We start from the raw sequence: 23,588 nt of genomic DNA, 5'->3' as shown, positions 1-23,588 counted from the left end.
AATTCCAAATCTACTCCTCTAAAAGATTGGAACTAACCTCCATAATTGTATGTTATCCAGGATAGTGTTTTCGAATAATAATTCGACTCATGCCACATTGATTTCTTTACTACGTAATCCTTTGTACCATATCGTTAATTAAATTGATATCTCAACTGTCCAATCAATTTAATTACATCTTGTTCCCTGATACTTACTGGTTTTTCTCTAATGATCATTTTCAACATACTAAATATGTTGACACACTCTGACCAGAGAATTCTATGATCAAGTGCCGAAAATCCATGAAGAGATGTGTTGTACAAAAGTTAATATTGTTAATCTATAACTCTAATACTCATAATTGCTTCCACCAAGATACCGGGTAATCTTAACTGCAAGTATGTGACATGCCCATTTGTAACTCAAATGGAATAACAATTATAATCATGAAATCATAGTTAACTCAAAATTAAGATTACAGTAAAATTAATGCCTATGAGATTTAATAAGTCTGACAGTTATTACAAAATTAATTAAATCTCATATATGATTATGTTCAATGCAGTCGTACTACATCAATAAATTCATACATAATTAAGACAAATCATTCAATGAATTTATTACAGTCTAAATATAAATGGAGCACCCAACTCTATTTATCAACTACGAACTAAATTTATTTAATCATAAGATAACTTTTATTTATGTCTTCTGTGAATCCATATGATGATCACATAAATACATATAATATGATTAAACGGATCTTATTCAAAATATTTATGCAATTGAAAATATCTCAAATATTTTATTAATCAGAAAATTAATATGCTTTAAAGAGCACATAATCCCAACATAAAATCATTTAAATTTCACACCAAAAATATTTAATTATTTACTAAACATGTTCATATCATTGAACACATTTTTTTTTCTTTTTACTGTAATTCCATGGGAATATTTGAAGTTATTTGATTGAACAAAGTTATTTTTTAACAACATTCTATCGATCATGAATAATCATAATAATTCGTATTCACAAGCTAACCAAGAAAATATGCAAGGTTTAACTTTTATGAAGTTAAAAAATTTGAAGTGGAAAGAAAATGGCAAATCGAAGTTTTGATTTTATTAGCGCTTCAAAGAATAATATAAATAAACTCGTCTTAGTAGTAAATTAAATTAATGGTATTTTAGTATTTTAGTAAATTAAACTGAATGAGAGAAATTTTTGTAGGAAGTGCATGATCAGTTGTTGTTTCTTTTCAAATTGATTTTTTTTCCTTTTTCATACATATTAATCAACAATAAATTCTACCAAATGAAAAACTATCTAAAAATTTTTCTTATACAATTTGAAAAATTAAAAATTTAACAGTAGTATTCCTAATAAAAAGTTTATTTTCCATTTGTAATCAACTGTTTTCCTTATAGTATATATATGTTTTACATAATTGATAATTTATGTCATTTATTTGAATTATGCAAAGTCATCGAGGTCAAAAAATGAGAATAGTTATTCCGAACCGAAAAGAAAATGCATAAGTAAGACGTCTTGGTCCACAACACGTTCAAACTTACTTACAATAAAGTAAAAAAGCATTAATGTCGCCTCAATAATGCTCTATTGTGCGAAAGTTGGCCACACCACATCCATCTACAATAGCAACAAATTACCTTAAGCCTAGGCAAATCAGATTTTGGCGGCGGGGGCTAAAATCAGTGTGGTTAGTCAGCTCCCTCTATGATACAACATCTTCCACTTACTGCAATTGCTTCTCAATTCAAATTAAGTACCTAGAGCTAGTGGATGCAGTCTCAGCTTTCATTTGGTATGATACATGCTCTTTCGACTCGCCCACATGCCGACTTATTGAACATTTTTTGCCTAAAGTCCATTTAAGGTCTCGTTATATGAATCAAGCTTTTTCACCACTAGTGATGGGCGGGTCACTCGTATTGATTTGTATTTAAGGCCCGCTTGGAATTTTTGTTGAGAGGGTAAAACATGATGTTGAAAAATTAAAAATTTGATATTTAATAAATTTTTTTAAAAAATCACTTTTAAAAAAATCATTCCATCCAAAAACAAATTTTGAAAAGTTGAGAAGGAGTAGCATTTTAAAATCTGATTTTGAACATCACTTTTATACTTAATATAATTTCATATATATCTTCACATATTTTAAAAATCCAAAATTATCCTTATTAATAAGGGAATAAACTCATTAAATTAAAAAGAGTATTATTATTGTCACTTATATTAAGATAACAAAATAAAAAATAAATTAATAATATAAAATATTTATTTTAGTTTTCAATTATTATATATACACAAAAAAACTATACATACACACATACGTACATACGTACATACATACATGCACGCGCGCGCGCGCACACACACACACACACACATGTAGTAATTTAATAATAAGATTTATGAAATATATACGATTGCTTTCAAAATCCATGGCACTTTCCGAACATTTAACTAATTCTCTTCACAACTGATTATTTCTATAACACAGCTAACAATAATTTTTTAAAAGTTACAATATTACCAAACTTCCTAGTGTTGAATTGAGTTTTGAGCTTAGCTTTTTATAATATTGTAATTAATTGGTAGTTATTGAGTAAGAAATATTTGTTATTAATTAAATCATAATCCGACACTGTTATATAAAGGCAAGTGTGTTAAAAAATTATAAAAAAAAATCAAAACAGCTTAGCTTAGTACTACATTCAAATTTCCCACTAACATATGATATATTGATGTGTTACATTTTGTTAAAAAACCTTTCAATAACCTCATCAAACCATGCACAAATAGTATTGGCCATTCTAAACAGCCCAATCTCAAATTCCTTGAAATTAATTTTTCTTTTTTTAAGATAAGTAATAGGTAAAGTTTAAATTAATTTTTGAACCCCTTACCTCTTACAAAATTTAAATTTAGAAGTCAACTGAAGAAAATTGTCTGAACACCAATCAATGAGAGGCAATTCCTTGAAATAACCGAGTGGTAATTCTTTGAGATAAGTTGTTTTGCTGCCGTCATCACATTAAATGTTGTATCCGAAGGAGTACAAGATATTATTATATTCTGTTGAAATGTGAAACGCATCCTTGACACACAATCTCCCTAACGTAGTATATTATTGTGGTTAAATGCTTTTTATAATATACAATTAATTATGCATGATATATTGAAATTGGTCCAAAAAGTAATGTTTTTAAAAGAGAAAAAAAAATGCTAGCTGCTTCAGTAAGTTGATTGACCTCTCCGTTAACTGGCATTTTTATTTCTTGATTTTGCCTTCACGGTTGATCGTATCGTCAGTCACTATTGAGTAATCTTTCTACTTTTATTCTTTTGTCAACTAAACTAGGTTTTGTCGGGATGCTATCAACTTTCTGGCCCATTCAATTTGAAGTTTTTCTTATTTTAATTATAATATAAACTCTATTACACAATTTGGGGCTGAAAAAAAAAATCAAATAGCTCATCATTTAAATTATTATTACTTTTTCAATAAACCGACAACTAATTGAGGAGACCCAACTGTACAATTTGCAACTAATACCACTACATTTTTTTGAGAGCTTAAGACACAAAGAGTAACTAAATCTAAAACATAATACAATTAAAAGACTAAATTATTATTAAATACTAGCAATCTAAAATATAATACAATTAAAAGACTAAATTATTATTAAATACTAGCTAATTCCCCTATAATTACGTATCAAACCTTCAGGTTCCAGTGGAGTTATTGTAACAATAGTTTCTTGAGCTGTTACGGGGTTTTCTGATGAGCTAGCAGCTTGACTGCAACCAATGATCTTCTGGCAAGTTTCTATCAAGCAATGTCTGCATTTAGGGCAAGATGAGTGTGAGCTAAGCCACTTATCGATGCACCGGACATGGAATCCATGGTTGCACTTAGGCAGCAGCCGGAGACGATCTCCAGCTGCGAACTCCGATAAGCATATGACACACTCTGTGTCCAAACCTGCGAGGTTCAGCTCAGCTGAGTAGCTCACTACCGGAAAAGTCTTTAAGGCCTTTTGCTTGATGCCTTTGTTGGGTAATATGGCTGCCGAGTTGCTGGCGCCGGACCTGGAGGCTACCAAACTTGAGCATCTGACAACACATCTGATGATGGAGTTCAATCCTAGTGAGCAAATTAGGGCACAAAGTAAGACTGAAAGAACCATAACAACATTTGCATCAAAGGTATTATTGCCTGTGTATACTTCTGCTGGATCATGGCTTTTTCCGGGGACCGGAGGCGGAGCAGTTAGTAGCGATCTTCTTGAGTAAAATTCCCCAAGAAAATCCTGAAAAATTTTTCTGGAAGTGGAAGAAGTGATAGACATTGATGGAAGTTTAAAGAATTTCTGAGAGTTCAATTGAATTAGATTAATTTGCTTATATAGAGGGAACAAAAGGTGGAGAGTTGAGTTAGTTGTAACAAGATCATGTGTCATATTATTAAATTGTTAATTATAGTAGGGAATATTCTGAGGTTTTCGCCCGCAATAGGTTTTTAATTAAATATTATCTTGCAGAAATTATAGAGGGTTTCCAACATGGATCTAATGTGATCCTCCACTGAGCTTTTGTGATGTTTAATGGACTTGCTAATCAAAGTGGGCCATCCCACTTTAATCCCCAAGTGAGAATCAGCTATTCAGCTAAGTTGCATTTGATATTAGTCATTTATAAATGCTTTTGGGGACCCAGTTGCCCAGGAAGGAGCCATGAACCTTCTTAATCTGAAAGGACCTACGTCATATATTTATTTTTCTTGATTGCTTTTGATTGGCTTTTGTAACACTTGTGAAAATTTCTTAATGCTTTTTTGAATCTGCTATTGAGGTACTATAGAAATGTACACGCCAATTATGTTTTAGATCACACTACTAATCAGTACCCAAGTTAGTATAGAAAAATATATAGTCTTTCCTTTGTCTCGAGGCTACTAACTGAGAATCATTTCCTTATTAAGAAGGATCTTTAAAAGAGTATATATGTGAATACTGAAATCGATTGCATGTCGAGGAAACCCTATTGATAAACTAGCCAAAGAAATTAAAAAAGAAAAAAGAAAAAACAACAAGAGTGTGAGAGCTTTCGTATATATTATGAGTGTTAACAGGTTTAATTAGTAAAAGTTTTTAGAGCAACTAGCGTGCAATCATAGGCAGAATTTACAGTTATTCATAACTAATTAAATATTATTTTTAGATTAAAATTATAAATACGGTATAATTTTTTTTTAAAAAGTTATAGTTAGTGATAGGAAAAATATCCCACAATAACTGAGGTTAATTAATAAACTTATACTGTAAGTTTGATGTAACTTTCAACTCTTGAACTACTTTTAAAATACAGGTTAGATCATAAATTTTTATATAATATCATATCCAGACTCATGTACGAATGAACCAACACAATCACATCGGCTGACATTAATTATTCATAAAGATTTCAACTCTGTAAGTTAACATTTCAACTTTCAACTTGTTTGATGCCGATTGCCTTGTCATTATCTTTCTCCCTCTAAACACTCTATAAACATTTGCGCGCTGAGTGCTCTTCATATTTTTAATCATTATCAATTTCCGATGATTTGGCAAATGTTGCACTCCCATCTGTAAGCCACAATCCTTCACAACATGTATCACCTTTTATGCCCATCTGTCAATTCTTTTTCAATAATTTTATTGTCACTTTCTTATCTGTATAAGCTTGGCAAATAATATACTGACATTTATATATATGCTGTATCCATCCGCTGCTTTAACACTATAGATTCATTGAAAAGGTTAATTTCTGTAGATATCATGTGTCTTTACTGCTATGCAACTAGCTGATCGCGATCTACTAGAATCTAATCAATTAGGGAAAAAAATAGCGAGGAAAAAATTTAGGCCAGCTTCTTCTTGTGGCTATGAATTAAAGCGACATTCCCTATAAAATCTTTGCTAATATTAATTATTCAAAATTCAATTGGTATATTTGATTGAAGCATTGAAAGGATTTAAGCTGCTTTTGAAATGGATGATAACATTGGTTGATTTATGTGCAAAAAAGGTTAGGCAATACAGTGGAGTGATATTTCTTTTTCTCTTTTGCAATCATTCTGGTAATAAAGATCGGAGATAGGCCAATGTTAAAGGAATTAATGCTTGTACAGTTGTGCTTTTGCATTTGTTTGTATTAGAACTAACAAAGACTGAATTGATGAAATATCATCTTCTTAATCTGGCTGGATTAGTTGGTGCCAGTTGAGATCAATAAACAAATTTGCTGACACTTGCTGATAAAAATTTATATCAAAGATTCTTTCCAAACAACATATTTATGAAAATACTGGGTAAATAGTAGAAATTAATAAGTGATTTCTTCACAGGTAAGGAAAGTGACAATCTCCCACTTGCATATATCCAATAAATTTATAATTTTGGGATCATGAAAAATTTATTGATTGAGTAAATTCTTTTATTACCGATAAATTAATAATTATGAAGATATTTCATATTTTGAAAAATATGACAGAATTTTTATTTTTTATTTCGTGGTTATTATATTGTATTTGAATGGTAGTTAGCTGCCTTGCATTAATCAGTAGTAATAAGAATATTATAGAGTTTTTATTTTTTCGTGTTAAAGATTATAATTATACTATAGAAGATGTCTCGTGTAAAAAAGTACTTAAGTAAACAACACTGAAAACATATTTTACAAAGGCCACATAAACATGTCACAATGATTTAGTTTCAAATTAAGTAATTATTAATTTGTATAATAAATGAGTTCCATACGAAATTTTAACAAATCTTATAAATTTATTGAAGTATAAATTTACCATATTGGCCCCAAATTGGGGCCAAAATTATTATTTGATTGAGGTTATCAATTTATTTAGGTTTTATTACATATGGTTAGAATAATTGTAGGAGATTGACCAAGTGATTTTCAAACCATTTAATTTGACAAGTGACTATAATATATTGAATTAAAGAAGCCAAAATTTTCAAAATTTAAGTAAATTAATGGTAGAAACTAGAAAATCTTCGAGTACTAAAGCACAAGTCGAAAAGTCGAATTAAAATGGCGTCGCCAACATGAGAAAAGAGATTATTGATTACAAGGAGTAAAGAGTGAATATTATAAAAATGTTCCATAAAGTAAGAAAGTTAGAAAAACAAAATAAAGAACCAAGACAAAAGAGTATAAAGCGTTATAAAAAAGAAGCTTATCACCTGAAAGTTTTGAGGATGCATGCACTAAGATTGCTTAGCATATTTAAACAACTTTAATAATTTGAAGCAGGTGGAATTAAAACACACGCTCCAATAACTTAAAAGGGAAGAGGATACTAAAATTCATAATTTATAATCTTTTTAGGGTTGAATGTTAATATTTTGTGGAGTGTACTTTTATTGCTTACGAGTCGTAGGGGGTTCGTGTTGCTTGTCGTTTATAAAAAAATAATACTGATGCATGTTTTTATTACACTTCTTAGGCGGTTAATATAAGGATTTATGCAAAGGATAATATTTAAAAGAAACAAAAATAATCATAATTCTAGCAGATTGTCCTATCTTCAAAGTACTAACTGTTTTTAAAATCTTTGGCTAAGAAATTGTAGCGCGAATCACTTTCTGTGTTGATCAGCAGATTTCCATATTTGCTGATAATATCTATATTTGGCTAAGAATATAACTTTGAGACAACTCTCAATTTATTAGTTAGTTTTGCAGTACAAATAAAGTCTTCAGCTTTTATATGATATTATAATTAGATTTATGCAAAACTGGGCTCATATTATCTTTTCAAGTGATGTGATAAGACTAGATAAAAAAGATGGCCTGCACATTGTTAGAAAATTGACGAGTGAAACAAACACATAACTAAAGTGAAATTAAAAAATAATGATCATACAGGAACGCTACAATTTACGTGGTTCAACTTTTAACTTTAGGTCAACAGGTGAAGACAAAAGAATCAAACATTATTAGTAAAATGGAGATTACAAATATTGAAGTATTTTAGCTTATTACTTAGAACCTTAGTACACCAAATCTGTCACTCACTAATCATTCAAGAGTTCATTAAAACTCTGAATTCTCTAACTCAACTCTTGACTTCTTTATGAAAGGAGAGAAAATGAATTGAAGAAAATAGGATGCTTTCAAATGAAAATTGCTTCTCTATTTATAATTGAAGCTTACCATGCAAGCATTTATTTTCATAGCAAAAGTCTTGGCCATATTTCAACAACTCTTTCAAAATTTTCAAAATTAATGGCTTTAGTGCCGATTTTTGTGGCAAAGACAAAATTTGTATGCTAGCCACATGCAATTGCTTGCCATATTCATACACGTGCTCAATAATTCTCCCACTTGGAGACTTGATTGATACTTGATCAAGAACCAATCATGTCTCTACACCATTCATTTTCATGTTGCTTACGTTTTCACTAGGCCACAAGAGAATCTACTCCAAACAAACTTATCGGTAGTAATTGGTTTTGTCATAACATCTACTAGGATATCCTTGGTATGAATTTTTCGCAAGTCCATGCTTCCATCTTCTACTACTTCTCAAACAAAGGGGTACTGGACCCTATGTGCATTGTCATAGAATATAAGGCTAGATTCCTTACAATATGCAAGGTACTGAGGTAGACTATATTCCTTATAATGTGCAAGGCACTATGACTGTCCCAAAATATAAAATTTTTCTCCGATTTGTGCCTGAGTTCCCTCAAAACCTTTGTATCCAAATAGCTTCTTTACAAGCTTGTGTAGTTGGCATGTATTTTGCTTTTGTATTAGATAATGCCACAACAACTTGTAATTTCAAAACCTAATTTACAGCTCCTCATGTAAGTGCAAACATATAACTAGTAATGGATTATTTTTTTTTCATATTGCGCTGGACAATAAATTCTGATCCTCCATAACATAATGCAACATTCAATTTTCCTCTAATGTATTGCAGAATAATCTTCACAGTTTTCCAATGCTCTCTACTAGAATTCGTCATGTATTGATTGACTACTCTCTCTACTTGTAAAATGACTAGTCTTGTACAAATAATGGCAAACATTAAACTTACTTCTTCTCTGCTTCGTTGATAGGACACATACTTAAAAATAACTTGAAATTAACAAGTGAGGTAAAGATTGGTTTACAATCTTACATGTTGAAGTGCCACGAGATTTTTTTCATGTAATTCTTATGAGAAACCAAAATCTTTTTATTATTTCTGTCTTGGTGAATTTGCATCCCTAAAGCCATATTCACTGGTCTCAATTCCTTCATATCAAACTCCTTAGCCAACTGTGCCTTTAATTCTTGAACTCAATCTTTGTTAGGGCCTGCTACTAGCATGTGATCTACATTTAATTACAAAATGATGATATTATTATCTTCAAACCTCTTGTAATATGCACAATGGTCTAAATTGAGTATTTCTGACACGACTTACCCTTACGCATATGTCAGATTCAAAACAAATCATGTAGTATGATATCTAAAACTCATGATATAAACTTAATTCATGAATATATTAAATGGCCTTCGGCTTTTACTCTAAATATATAATAACATTTATCTCTCATTTGAAAACATATTCAAACTTCGCACATTTCACCTCTCATTATATACATATACAGCTTAAATATTTACATACGAATATAAAGATGCTCAAAATCCAAGTCTAGCAGCAATGTGTGTCATGACTCAACTTCAATTGATTAAAAATTGAATTGCATGAAATCCAACGGAAACTTAGGAGAAATTGGATAAATAGGAAAATAGTGAACTTGCAACCTAGTAAGTGCATATAAGTAGATAAATAAAAATAAATTAACACACTAGTGCACATGCATAATCGTATGACATTACTTCACAGTGAACACATTACATAAGCAAACATAAAATCATACATACATACATGACAAAACAACACCAAATAGTACCCAAGAGATATAACTCTCAATAATCACTGGGATCATCATTGCAGGAGTATAGTGGGGCAAAACATCTCAATACTCGGGAGAATTTAACTACATCACGTGGATAGAGTAACCTAACTCTCAATAAACATGCGTAGAGCGTATGAGAAATCATACACATATAGTGACTGACAATCACATCTCGTGACTTAACCAATCATATAATCTGCGTACATATAATCATAATATGATACTAAATCATATTATCAAATATAAATGTTTCACAAAATACATAATAATAGTAATAATATCCACCCACAACTCATGTTTCTCTTTGGGGTTCGTTACGGCTCTTGTGAGTTCTTGAATTCTTAGATTTCTCCTAAAAGACAAGGTTAAAAAATTGCTATTAGAACTGATATAAAAACTTATACGTATTACATAAATTAAATCATAACTACTTAAATTTGATAAATCTATTGCCTACTAACTCAATTGATATAGATTTAACTGTCTAACTCTATTTCTATAATATTTTCCTTAATTCCTCTTTTAAATTCTTTTCAACTCTTAGCTTTATAATTTTCTTTTCTTTTTTCCCCTCTTTTTTGTTTTTCTTCTTTTCTTTTCTTTCTTTCTCTCGGTTTCCTTCTTGATTTTTCTCTCTGTTTTGCTTCAATTTATGAAAATGGTGGAAGAAACTTTAATTCTTCGCTTTATATACGCCACCACCTCAAGCATGCACGGCAAGCACACAGGTTAAGCATGCATGTGCTTAAATCAAAGCAAGCAACTTATTGTTGCTTTTGAAATCAACCATATGTGCCTCCTTTAAGCTTGCATGTGCATTACAATTTTGTCTTCAAGGTTTACGATGAAGGAATCAAATCTATTATACCAACGTCTAGACTCCTGTTTGAGACCGCATAAAGATTTGTTCAACCTGCATACCAAATTCTTCTTGCATGTTTCAGTAAAGCGTAATAGTTGGAGCATATATATTTCTTTTTCAAGTTTTTTATGAACAAATGCAGTTTTCACATCTAATTACACTAAATATAAGTCAAACGTAGCATATGTCACCAAGATTACTCTGATTTTCATGAGTCGAACCACCAGAAAAATATCTCATTGAAGTCAATTCATTCTTTCTGAGTATATCATTTCACAATCAATCTTGTACGATACTGCTCAACATGATTATTGACATCACAGTTGAGCTTCGAGACCCATTTGTTACCAATGACTTTTCTAACACGTGTTATCAGTATAACTTTTCATGTTTTATGCTTGTGTAGAGTTTCGATTTCTTCCTGCATTGATGTCATCCACAAAGTAACATATGGATTATTCAAAGCGTCATAGAAGGTTGATGACTTTTCATCCACTATTAAAAGACAATATGTAATATACTCCAAGTGTTCCATACTGGCAGTTGTCTTTCACGAATTAACTCAATTGGTTTTGGTTTCTCGTGCTTTGGTACTACTTTAAAAGAATCTAAATCTTCTTTTTTCGAATTATTTTCTACATATATTGGTACAACTTCTGACTTTTCTTTTACAGTACTATCATCTTCATCTTTCATTTATGGTTGCTCTTCTATATAAATAACATTTCTACTGATGACAATCTTATAGATGATACCATTTCACTCCATCAGCATATCTCAAGAAGACACATCTTATATATCTTAGACCCACCCCATTTCTTTCTTGGGCATTTTACGTCACGTACATAAAACAACCAAATACATTCAAATGAAAGTTATCGGCTAGCTTCCTAGTCCACATTTCCATAGAAGTTTTCAACTTTATTACTATAAATGGCAATCGATTAATCTCATAACAGGTAATTTTGGCTACTTCTGCCCACAATGCATTTGGTAAATTAGTAGTCGGCAACATGACTCTCATTCTCTCTGTCTCCCTCTCTATTCTATTGAGGACTATATATAACCATAAATTGCCTCTGATACTTTCTTGTTTACAAAATGCAAAAAATACTCACAGTTTATATATTCTCTGCCATTATCTATCTAAAAAACTTGATATTTTTTCCGAATTCAAGTTCCACACGTGCTTTATAGTCTTTGAATACTAGAAGTAGACAAATCCTTAATGAAAGTCACCAAGTACTTTACACTTTCTAAGGATATATCTGGCGATTCCCAAATATCAGAATGAGCTAAGTCTAGAATACATTTACTTTTGGCGTTAGATTTGTTGAACTTCATTCTATTTATAACACAATGTTTTTAAAATGAGAAGTTCACTGATTTAAGTCTCGAAAGCAACTTTCGCTTAGAGAGAATCTTTAAACCTTGTTCAATGATTTGGCCATGTTTGAGATGCCACATCATTGCCGACTCTTCTCTATGTGATCTATACACTAGCTTCCTGCAATGCTTCCCCTTTAAGTATGAACAGATTGGTGCTGATTTTTTCTACCTTCATTAACACAAGAACACCTTTAATAATCTTCATGACCCCTTTTTTTCACCATGAGTTTTGCAGGTAAGACTATCTATTTATCCTAAAGATAATGTATTTTTCTTTAGGGCTTTAACATTTAATAACTCCTTAATAGTGTGTACTATATCATCAATTATCTTTATCTTGATTATACTAATACTAGAAATCTCCAAGGCATGATCATCATCTAAATATTTAGATCCTCCTAAGAAAAGTTCATATTCGTGAAACCATTCTCTCCGAGAGGTCATGTGTCAGGTGGTTTCTGAGTCGATAATCCTAATAGTAGATAGCCCTTTTCTACCCTCTGCAATAATTGTTGTCCTGCTGTATAAAATATTACCATCATTTGAGGTACTTGCTACACATCTCTAATCATTTGATGACTTAGGATATTTATTCTCTCTTTTGTTCTGGTTGCACTAACACTCTTTCTCGACGTGCCCCGTTTTGCCACATTTATAACACTTGATTTTCTTCTTATTTCTCGACTTTCATCAATCATGACTATAACTCCCACTGGGGCCATGTTTCTTTGATCACCCTCTCATTATTGTTAGCACTTTTCGCTTACTGCGAACTTGCTTGTCTGTCTTTTGTGCCCTTGCACCTACTATGTTCTCTAATTAGAGTTTAAAACATCATTGAAGATTAGGTACTCCATTAAGATATTGTTTGTCAAGTTGATGATGAGTTGATCATACGAGTCAGGTAGACTTTGAAGTAGAAGCTCCACACGTTCAATTTCTTCTATTTTATGCCCTAACATTATAAGTTGTAAAATTAGAGTTTTCAAAATGTTGATATGGTTAATCACTAATGTTGTTTATGTCATTCGAAGAGTATAAAGTCTCATCTTTAAGGAGATTTTATTTTGTAGCGATTTGGCCTCATATAGTTTCGTAAGAGTATCCCAAATACCCTTTGTTGTATTTTCCTTTGTTATATTGGATAATGTCCCATCTACAAGTGCCAAGTGTAGATCAACAATTGCATTGCTATCTATCTCATTCCACTTGTCATTAGCAATTTCTATATAACTTTCTCTAATTGCTTCTAAACAATTATTTTTCTTTAAAATTGCATGTATCTTCATTTTCCACAACGAAAATTACTCCTGTTGAACTTCTCAATTTCAAACTTTACTACCATTTTGTTAATAAACACGAGACACAAGCTATTTTACCTTAAATAGTTGTGAGTGCTTGTATGTATGGTCATGCACATCAGGAAAGTTTCCAAAAAAGACTGGACAGGTTACAACAGTCTCGCTTAATACCCAGACTTCTCAGGCTCATATTGCCTTTGTAATAAAACTTTCCTAGATATGTGCACAACCATATGTTGCTCCATTAACACCATTATTCCCTGCTTTACACAGTAAAATCCTCTGATTGCTTCCACTTTTTCACAAGAATAGTACCATGTACGTGAATAGTGTCATACACGTGAACAATACAATATTTGTAAACAATACCCCAACTCCAAGAAATACAACTAATGGGTTTAATACCATTATTAGAAAATTGATGGGTAAAGTGGAAACATAACTAAAGTAAAATTGAGAAACAATAATTCCACATGAACACTAAAATTTTTGTAGTTTGACTTTTAGCCTACATCCATAGGCGAACTTAGAAAGATAAAACCTTATTAGTAAACTAGAGATTACAAATATTTAATTATTTTAGCTCACTATTTAAAACCCTAATACACCCAATCTCTCACTCACCAATCATTCAAGAGTTTATTGAAACTCTAAATTCTCTCACTTAACTCTTGACTTCTCTTTGAAAGAAGAGAAAGTAAATTGAAGAAACTAGGATGCTTTCAAATGAAAATTGCTTCTCTATTTATAGTCCAAGTGTACTATGCATTATTTTCATAGCAAAAATCTTGGCCATCTTTCAACAACTCTTTCAAAAATTTCAAAATTAATGGCTTCAGTTATGACTTTGGTGCCAAAGTCAAAAGTAGTATGCTAATCACATAAATTGTTTGCCATATGCATGCACATGCACAACAACCTAACTACGGATATTGAGGAGAATATTTCACATTAGCCAATAATAGTTCTTGAACTAAGAATATAAGACAAATAGTTGCCGCGAAACTCTTTTGTTTTTCCCCTTTAATTTGAATATTACATTACGATATATTGTTATTTGGAATAAGAAAATTCAACTAGAAATTTATCGGGACTTTGTTCCGATAGTTCTATTACGCCACAATTCAAAAGTTCTGATGACAAATGAGTATGTATCATGCTGAAAAGAATATGTTTAATTAGTGTATTAATTAGATGTTGGCATACTAAGAATGTGGAATGCATAATATGAAGTAGCAGTCCAACTATGCTTTTGTTGGTGAATATGCTGAAGTGCTTTCTAAACTATTCAATAATAAGTGGAGCGCTGACTTATGCTGGTTACTGTTCAACCATTATCATATACTTTCGGCGTATTAATCTGATTAATCTGATTAAACAATTTTGGCTAATAAATGGAGGCTTTAAAACTGAATAAGACATCGGTGTGCTGGTCCACATTGATGCCTAATAGTGCCTGAGCAACATTTGGAACCCTGGCCTCCTAAAGATTTGTGAAATAAACACCTATATAAGTTGAGAATTTTTAACTTAATTATATTTGTGAGAAAATAATTTAATTTCTATTTCATTCAACAATTCATATTGATTAAACAATTTTGGCTAATAAAAGGAAGCTTTAAAATTGAATAAGACATCCGTATGCTGGTCCACATTGATGCCTAATAGTGGCTAAGCAACATTTGGAGCCCTGGCCTCCTAAAGATTTGTGAAATAAACACCTATACAAGTTGAGAATTTTTAACTTATATTTGTGAGAAAAAAATTTAATTTCTATTTCATTCAACAATTCATATTTCAAGATATGGATAAAAATTCAGTGTTTATTTTATTGGTCAATCAAATATAAATCTTGAGATTAGAAAAATAAATTTAAATTTTGTCCGCTCAGTACTATTTCTTTCAATAAAAAACAAAGATACATAGGAGAATTGAGCATTGTCAATTCAAAAAAATCTCAAAATCTTTCAAGTAAGAGAGATAAATCACTACTTGTGAATAAACATATAACTGCTATGTAATCTCATTCTATAACAATTAGGGATCGATGTTACCTTTTTTGAGTTTCATCAATATGATTTTGATTCTCAATCACTCAAAAACGTTCATACTGATTGACGGTTTTTTAACAAAACTAATAAAGGCCGGTTATATGCACTTATGAGGAAAAGAAAGTACTTGTAAATATCAAACTCCTTATGTTAAGGGATTCTCCTTGTTTCCATGATTCTTTCTCAATATCTATTCCTAAAGAAAGTTCTTACTACATATACTTATCAATATTATCATTGCCAATGGTCCCAAGCGCCAAACCAAGGTTGGCTTTTGAGTAGCTTTATTTGGATAGCCTCTTAGGTTCGAATCCTATAATAGATAGGGAATAAAAGTTTATTTGGGGTTTGTCCTCCTCTTACATTTTAAAGGAAAAAGAAAATCTTTGCCAATGATGTTCGAATAATACAATTCTGGACTAAATTTCATAATTTTTTTTAACTACTTGTATAAAATCTACCTGCTGTCAAAAGTTGTTAACTTTCAACTTTTGTGTCTTTTTCGCTTTCACTTCTAGAATCCGACATATGATTAAAGACAAACTTTTATTGATCAAGGAATCATGATATTTGTATCAAAAAGAGTATAAAATTAGCACAAAAACAATAAGAGATAAAAAAAAAAAATATATATCTTATAGTAAAAAATTTTCATCCTGTAATGATGGTGTGCTATTTTTAATACTAACTTTTGTGCAACTATTACTACTGTCGATCTGTTGCTAACTTTTGTACTGGTACTTGACATCGATTGATCAAGAAGAAAAAAACTATCATAATTAAGTCTGATTTATATATATAGGAAAAGACTCAAGAAATTAAAGTTAAAAAGTAAAGGAATAATTCAGCAGCGGGGTTGTTTTGACTAATGTTTAAATTTTAGTGGAGAAATTAACGATTAATTTCCACAAAACAGGGATTTTAAAAAAAAATTAATTTCGCCACAAGGCGTTATAAATCTTAAAATGTGTTATTCATGTTATCAATCTTGTTACTTCTATTTTTAATTTTTTCATCTTTCACTATGGAACCGATTTCTTAACATATATTGCTTTTTAGGATTAGTCCAATTTGTTGGACTGTAGATAATTAACTAAATTCCATGTCATTTAAAAGAGAATATTAATTGTATATGATTATGGATTTTTGGTCCCATCCATAGATTTTATTCTCTTTATGAATTGGGATAAGTTAATCATTACCTTGACATATTCTAACATATGTCAGTAAATTCTTAAATTTTCAGTAAAGAATACTAGTAACCCTTTTTTACTATAATATGCTTTAAATATAGTAATTTTAAATTTTAAATAAACAAATATAATATAAAATAATTTAATTTGCCTAGTAAAGTAATCATATTAAAATATTTACAATATTTAAAATTTTTTAAAAATACAACTTATTATATTTATTTTCATAATATATTTGTATTTATTATAAATATTTTATATAAATATGTGTTAAATAGATTTTACAAATAATAAAATATATCTCACGCATTAAAAATATTAAAATTATACTATTTAATACTCAAATAATTTAAAATTTTCTAATATTTATTTTAATATTTATTATAAAATTTACTTTAATATAGTAAGATGTGTCTAATAGATTGTAAAATATTAAAATTATTGAAATTGTTTTAAAATGTATATATTATTGCATTTATTTTTAATATTATATTTACATTTTTATAAAACATTTGAATCGACTTAATAGAGCCAAAAAGGTATGAGTGATGATATAATCACAAACTCTTATACAAACTTATCTTGTAAAACGGATGTGGCATTAATTCATTGGTTGAATGAAAATATAAAATAATAGAAATAAATCATGTGGGTCAAAAAATATTTAATTTAACTAATTTTATTATGCTATATCAATTTGTATAAAATAAATTTGTACAAGAATTTGTACATATATTGTTACTCAAAAGGTATTATAGTTAAAAGGGGGTGTTAATATCCCTTACTGAAAATTTAAAAATTTTCTGACTATTTTTTCAAACTTTGAAGATGTAGTTATCCTTTTCACAAACTTTTTCACACTACAAACAAATTTAATTGCCATTAGCAAATATAGCATTGCCTTTTCCATCGAAAGATGTACGAACAAAAAATGAAACAATCATGACAAATGAACCTGGACAGAACAAAAAACTATAATAGAAATACGCGTAAAGACTAAAAAGGGCAAAAAAAAGTGGATTTGATATAAAAAAAAAAAAGGATTAAATGAACAGAATATTGAAAACACCACCAGAATAGACGAAGCAAAATAATATGAATTTCTTTCTAAGTAAAATTCCAACCATAGACTAGCATTAATATAAATCTTTGCAAAGGGCCGCGATTCTCTCATGAAATGATTTTTTTTTTTTTTACATAAAATTTACATGGGTAACTTATGATTAATAGTTAAAATAAAAATTAAGAATAGTTAAATTCCAACCGTATATTATCATTAATATAAATCAACATCGTAGTATAGATTCTTTAAAATTAAACTCAGTAAAAAATTCCTGATTCTTTTGAGAAACTTTATATACATAAATTCAGGAGAGGAATATTCCACCACATAAAATTATAGCAGCTCAATTACGTATTCCAAAAAAATTTGAGAATAATGAAACTAAGATGTAATATTAGTTATGTAAGTTAATTAAATCATGTAAGATCCAGCGGACAGGTTTCATGCAACTTATTTCTTTAATTTTTGTAAGCTTAGTATGCCGTAAGTATACTCAATGAATTTTAAGTTGAGTTGAGTCTGACTCATATATGATACATTACACATTCAACACATTACAAATAGGCGAATTTGAGAAAAGAATATTCTCAAATTGGAAAAAGGAGAGGACACAGTTTCTATTCGTGCACAGATTGGGAAGGTTCTCGGTATCTTCTTGGGCTAGTGGGTTAAGCGCTAGATTTGGAGATATTGATATTTGCTAATTTATTGAAAGCAGCTGCCAAAAGCTAGTGAGATAATTTTTATTAGAAAGCATCTATATTAACAATTGAATAACATTTTATCATGAGTACTAAAAAAATCAAATTCAAGCCTTCGACTTTTGCTATAAATAGATGATCCCCTAATGCTACCACTCTCCACGAATTTCAAACTGAAATGTCTAACTAAACTCCCTCTAAACATGTCAACAACACCTTCCACCACCACGCAACTATTCCAAGATTTTCTCGGAAAATTTCATTCAAGAAAATTACTCTTACAAAATCAACAACCAGTGATAGCTGCTCCTCCATCTAACCGCGGCGGCGAAAGCAGCTTCGACTCAAATGTTCTGATGGTCCTCTCAGTCCTCTTATGTGCCCTAATTTGTGCTATAGGGTTGGCTTCTCTTGTAAAGTGTTCATTAAGGTGCTCAAGATTAGAAGCTTCTGAGTCTTCAGCAAACTCCTCAGGTTCCGGGTCCTGCAGCTCAGGAATCAAGCAAAAAGCGTTAAAGACTTTCACTGTAGTAAAGTACTCAACAGAGTTGAAGCTTCCAGGTTTGGACACAGAATGTGTTATATGCCTTTCAGAATTTGCTCCTGGTGAGCGTGTACGGCTCCTGCCCAAATGCAACCATGGCTTTCACGTTCGTTGCATCGATAAGTGGCTTAGATCAAATTCTTCATGCCCGAAATGCAGGCATTGCCTTATTGAAAGTTGCCAGAAGATCGTGGGATGTAGCCAGGCTAGCTCCTCATCCATGGCAATGCAAGAAAGTGTTTCAAATATTGTGCCACTAGAACCCGAAAGTGCAGTATGCAGTTATAGATAAATAAGCATAGTGTATATATACATTTTAATTATCTGGTCATTATTGTAAATATATAATTATTTAATCCTTGATTTAAGTTGGAGAGGAGAATTATATTATTGGCATTGGAAAAGAGAAAGGCAGAATGAAGGTGGGATTTAAAAGTGGTTCCGGATTTAGAAATGATGCAATTCAAAGGTTGGAGAATTTGGGCGTTCCACTAATGAATATATATAATCAAAGGCACTGGAAAGCAAGGGAACTGAGTGGATGTTTTTGAATTTGATTTGGACTTGGTGCTTGAAGATTATAGCAGTTGGGTCTTCAGAATTCTCTTTCTCATGAATTGGTGTCATTGTCAATTATTTTCTGTAAATTGGCTTTGAATTTGTCTGTTCAAATTTGGAAAAAAAATAAAAAGAATGAATGAATTTTTTTAATTAATGACTGATAGGTGATCATTGCAACAAATGAAAAGTTTGTATTAATGGTACAAGTGTGAAGCAATTCAAAACAATAAAATTTATCTAGGAACTAAATTTTCTCTCAAAATTTTGCAACTTTTTAGTACTTTGTAGCTATGTTCATATGTTTTGCATCTCTTATATTTCAATACAACAAAGAATTCACCTATGCATCACTTTTATTTCAATACAACAAAGAATTCACCTATCTAGCACGTTTTGCAAATCCTATTCAATAGGTGAAGCGCTGACTTTTGTATTTGTTGAGAATATAGTTCAAAAATGGGTCTCTCATCATATACTCCATCCCCTAGTGAGAGACTTAAAATGCTTTCGGTTCAATATGCCTTTGATATAATTAAACTTTTAAACGCTACTTTAGTCTCAAATATTGAAGAAATTAATTATTTAGTTCATATAATTTTAATAATCATCGAAAACGCTACTATTTTATGGGTCCAACTATTTTAATAATCATCGAAAACGCTACTATTTTATGGGTCCAACTATGTTGCAATAGTGGTACGGTACCACTGTTACTTTCAGCCTTTGGATCTTGCTAATGCAACTATACAACTATAAATCCAATGGCTGATTACAACTGTGGTACCATACTATTGTTGCAACATAGTTTTGCTCCTATTTTATATATGTTTTTGTTAAAATTTACTTAAATATTCTCCATTTTTCATATGTTATTGGTCAAATTTTTTCGAATTATAATTTTTATTGAATAAAAATTTATTTTATCTTAAAAAAGTCATGAACAGTTAAAATAGTTTGAGGTATTTTTGAAAAGAAAAATTATCAGTCATATATCCTTAAATGACACCCGTATCAAACGTGTGAACATTTTTCAAGTGTATCACTCGTATACCCTAAGTTGACAAAACACTTCTGCCGTCCACCAATCCGTTAACTTCCGTTTGCAAGCGCTGACATCATAAGGGTAATTTAGTCTTTTAAGATCGACGAAATTTTGATTAAAAAACGACATGTCATCTCATTTACCTAGTAAAAAAGGACATGTCATATGATATATATTGATAAAAATGACATGTCATCCCATTTATCGGATAATTGTTAATAATTGCTAAAAAAAACTATTTTACAACCAAATCTACTCCTCCAAAATTTAACCTAAATTTTTAAAGATCTACTCCTCCAAGCTCCAACTGGAAATTTTTATGGTATAATATGTATAATTGTAAATAATATGTTGTTAATATTTTTTATGGTATAATATGGATATTTTTTATGGATAATTGTTAATAATATGTACCATTAATAATTTATTTTTTTAATAAAAAAATGCATTGTTAATAACAAAATAGAAAAAATTGTGTATTGAAAATTTAGGTTAATTTTTGGGGTAAATTTATCTTTTTACCTTATTTTGAGTTTCAAGGGCAAAACAGTCAATTTGCCACAATTATGTTAACTTTCTAACGGAAGTTAACGGATTGGTAGACGGTAGAAGTATTTTGTCAATTTAAGGTATACGAGTGATACACTTGAAAAATGTTCACACACGTTTGATACGAGTGTCATTTAAGGGTATATGACTGATAATTTTCCTTTTGAAAATTAAAGGACTAAATGGGTTTTAATTTAGTCCAAAGTCTAAGGATAAATATTTGCCTTTGTTTTTTTTTTTTTTTTAAACTAAGTGTATATAAGTTTAGATGTTTAATTTTGAATTTATTCTTAAAATTTTGACACAAATTCTCAAATATTATAACTTGATATTTTGAGCATTTTATATAACCTCACAATACTACATATAATGTCACTTTCTCTTTTTAGCTTGATCATTATGCTTTCTCTATTAAGAATAGTACTAAGAAAATCTCATATTGATATAGGACGGTTCGTATACCAACTGTGTTATGAGTACTTAATAATTTTTATCTAAATTTTGTGTTGATTCTGATCCTACCCTTAAATTTTGGCCTTTTTTTAGACTCTTACACTTTAATTGAATTTGAATATTATGTTGATCTAAGTTGTGCTAATTTTTTTAAAAATTTATACTATGTCCGTATACATTTTTACCTGATAATTTCTAATCTCTTCTTTATATCTTACTCATCAATACAAGGTAGATGATCAAAATGAAACCAAATACCTCAACAGTTAATATTAAATCAAAATTTTAAATCAAACACTGTACAAGATAAGTTGAAAGTAGAAGTTTAACATGCGGGGAGACTGGACAGAAGTTTATTCTATCCATGTTTAAAATGATCCAAATACTCTATTCCATAGTATCATGAAATTTTTTTGCTTAACTTTAGTGTTGCATCAAACTTCCACTTAATATTTGTCCTTTCTAATCAAAATGGCCCATTCCTCTTTCTGGGGGCTACGTAAAAGTGGCATATAATTAATTGATGCCTTTCAAAGAGCAAATAGAAAAAATGAGATTATGTCTTCAAAATCAGATCTAGTTCAAGGGTGGCCTGCTGGTACACTATTAAAGGAAACGTATTCAATGACGATCTCAATCCTACATTAATTTTCCATAAAATAATATAATTACAAAAGGATTTGCCACGTTTATTTCCCTTACTCCAATTAATTACTGATTTTATTGGTAATATATACACCTATTCATAGTTCTCCAATCGCAATACTTTCACTCTTGCGTCTCTTATTTTTGTTATATATGATGCAAGTAGTGGATTGCAAATGTATGCATGTCCAATTCCAATATATAAGCCGTTCCTTGTGGCTCCCCATTAAAGTAACATTTGGCTTAAAATTTTATTAACGCAGTTATAAAATTTCACATTTGTGGGTTATGACTGTGATAAGAACTAAGAAGTTGAAAAGTTTATTCCAATCAATCTGGCCATCTGTGTCACAGATGCTTGCACCTAGAAAATTTCCCAATCATTCTCACACTCGTTTTCTTCTTACAAAATTACTTCCATCGCCATAAATTAAAAACATCGGATGCAAAAGAGTTTTATTTTTAGTAATGGATGAGATTTCTCATCATCATTCAAATTATCTTTTAAAATTAAATAAGAGAATTTCTTCCATCACCATTTGCATGGAGAGAATAGAATATTGGCTAAGCTTGTGGTAAAATTTTCTTAACTTTTTATTTTTACTTTGCAATAAGAATCAATGTTGTTTTGGCTAAGCATTATTCTTTATTAATTTTTGGGGGATTATCAATTTCTCCCTATTGAAATCAATATATACTATTTACCCCTATAACTTTTATAATAGACAATAACTTCCTGACACCAAAAATTTAAAGGAAAAGAGGCGTAAGTAAGTTATTTATCTAATAATTTATCTTGAAAATACAAAATATATGCTTATTATAAGAAAAACGTTTAAAAAATAATAAAAAGAATAAGAAAAATGTTCCAGTATTGTTTTTTTATTCACTCCAAAAAATATATTTTCTTATTTTCGTACTTAGAGTTTTTATTTTAATTTTCATTAATATGATTTGTTTAATTTATAACAAATACGATAAAAATATATTTAAAAATCAAGGTAATACTATAAAATTATTCTGCAAGGGGGATTATTGGCTATTACAAAAACTATAGGGGGATACATGGTACAAATTGATTTTAGTAAAAATTGACAATCTCCCTGATTTTTTTCTATAATTAATTTATTATTCATATTTTGGGAAATCAATAAAACAAAAAGAAAACTCAAAATTAAAGAGGATGTTGCTATTTCATCTGTGGGTACATAAAACATGTTTGTGTAAAGAGATATTAGCAAGAGAATG

The 23,588-nt window shown here is 30.1% G+C and overlaps 2 protein-coding genes across 2 annotated transcripts; one reads left to right on the top strand and one right to left on the bottom strand.

Moving 5' to 3' along the window:
* Positions 1 to 3,702: 3,702 nt before the first annotated feature.
* On the bottom strand, positions 3,703 to 4,473 carry LOC18037798 (RING-H2 finger protein ATL78). Its single transcript, XM_006427791.2, has one exon. It carries the CDS (start codon positions 4,471 to 4,473, stop codon positions 3,703 to 3,705), a length of 771 nt encoding a protein of 256 aa, XP_006427854.2.
* A 14,219-nt stretch (positions 4,474 to 18,692) lies between these two features.
* LOC18037797 (RING-H2 finger protein ATL78) lies at positions 18,693 to 19,382 on the top strand. Its single transcript, XM_006427790.2, has one exon. It carries the CDS (start codon positions 18,693 to 18,695, stop codon positions 19,380 to 19,382), a length of 690 nt encoding a protein of 229 aa, XP_006427853.2.
* Positions 19,383 to 23,588: the final 4,206 nt, after the last annotated feature.

The sequence above is a fragment of the Citrus clementina genome, unplaced genomic scaffold, assembly GCF_000493195.1.
Source record: "Citrus clementina cultivar Clemenules unplaced genomic scaffold, Citrus_clementina_v1.0 scaffold_7, whole genome shotgun sequence".
In the NCBI taxonomy this organism is placed as follows: Eukaryota; Viridiplantae; Streptophyta; class Magnoliopsida; order Sapindales; family Rutaceae; genus Citrus; species Citrus x clementina.
Note: the sequence above shows the minus strand (reverse complement) of the source record. Positions and strands in the feature narration are given on the sequence as shown.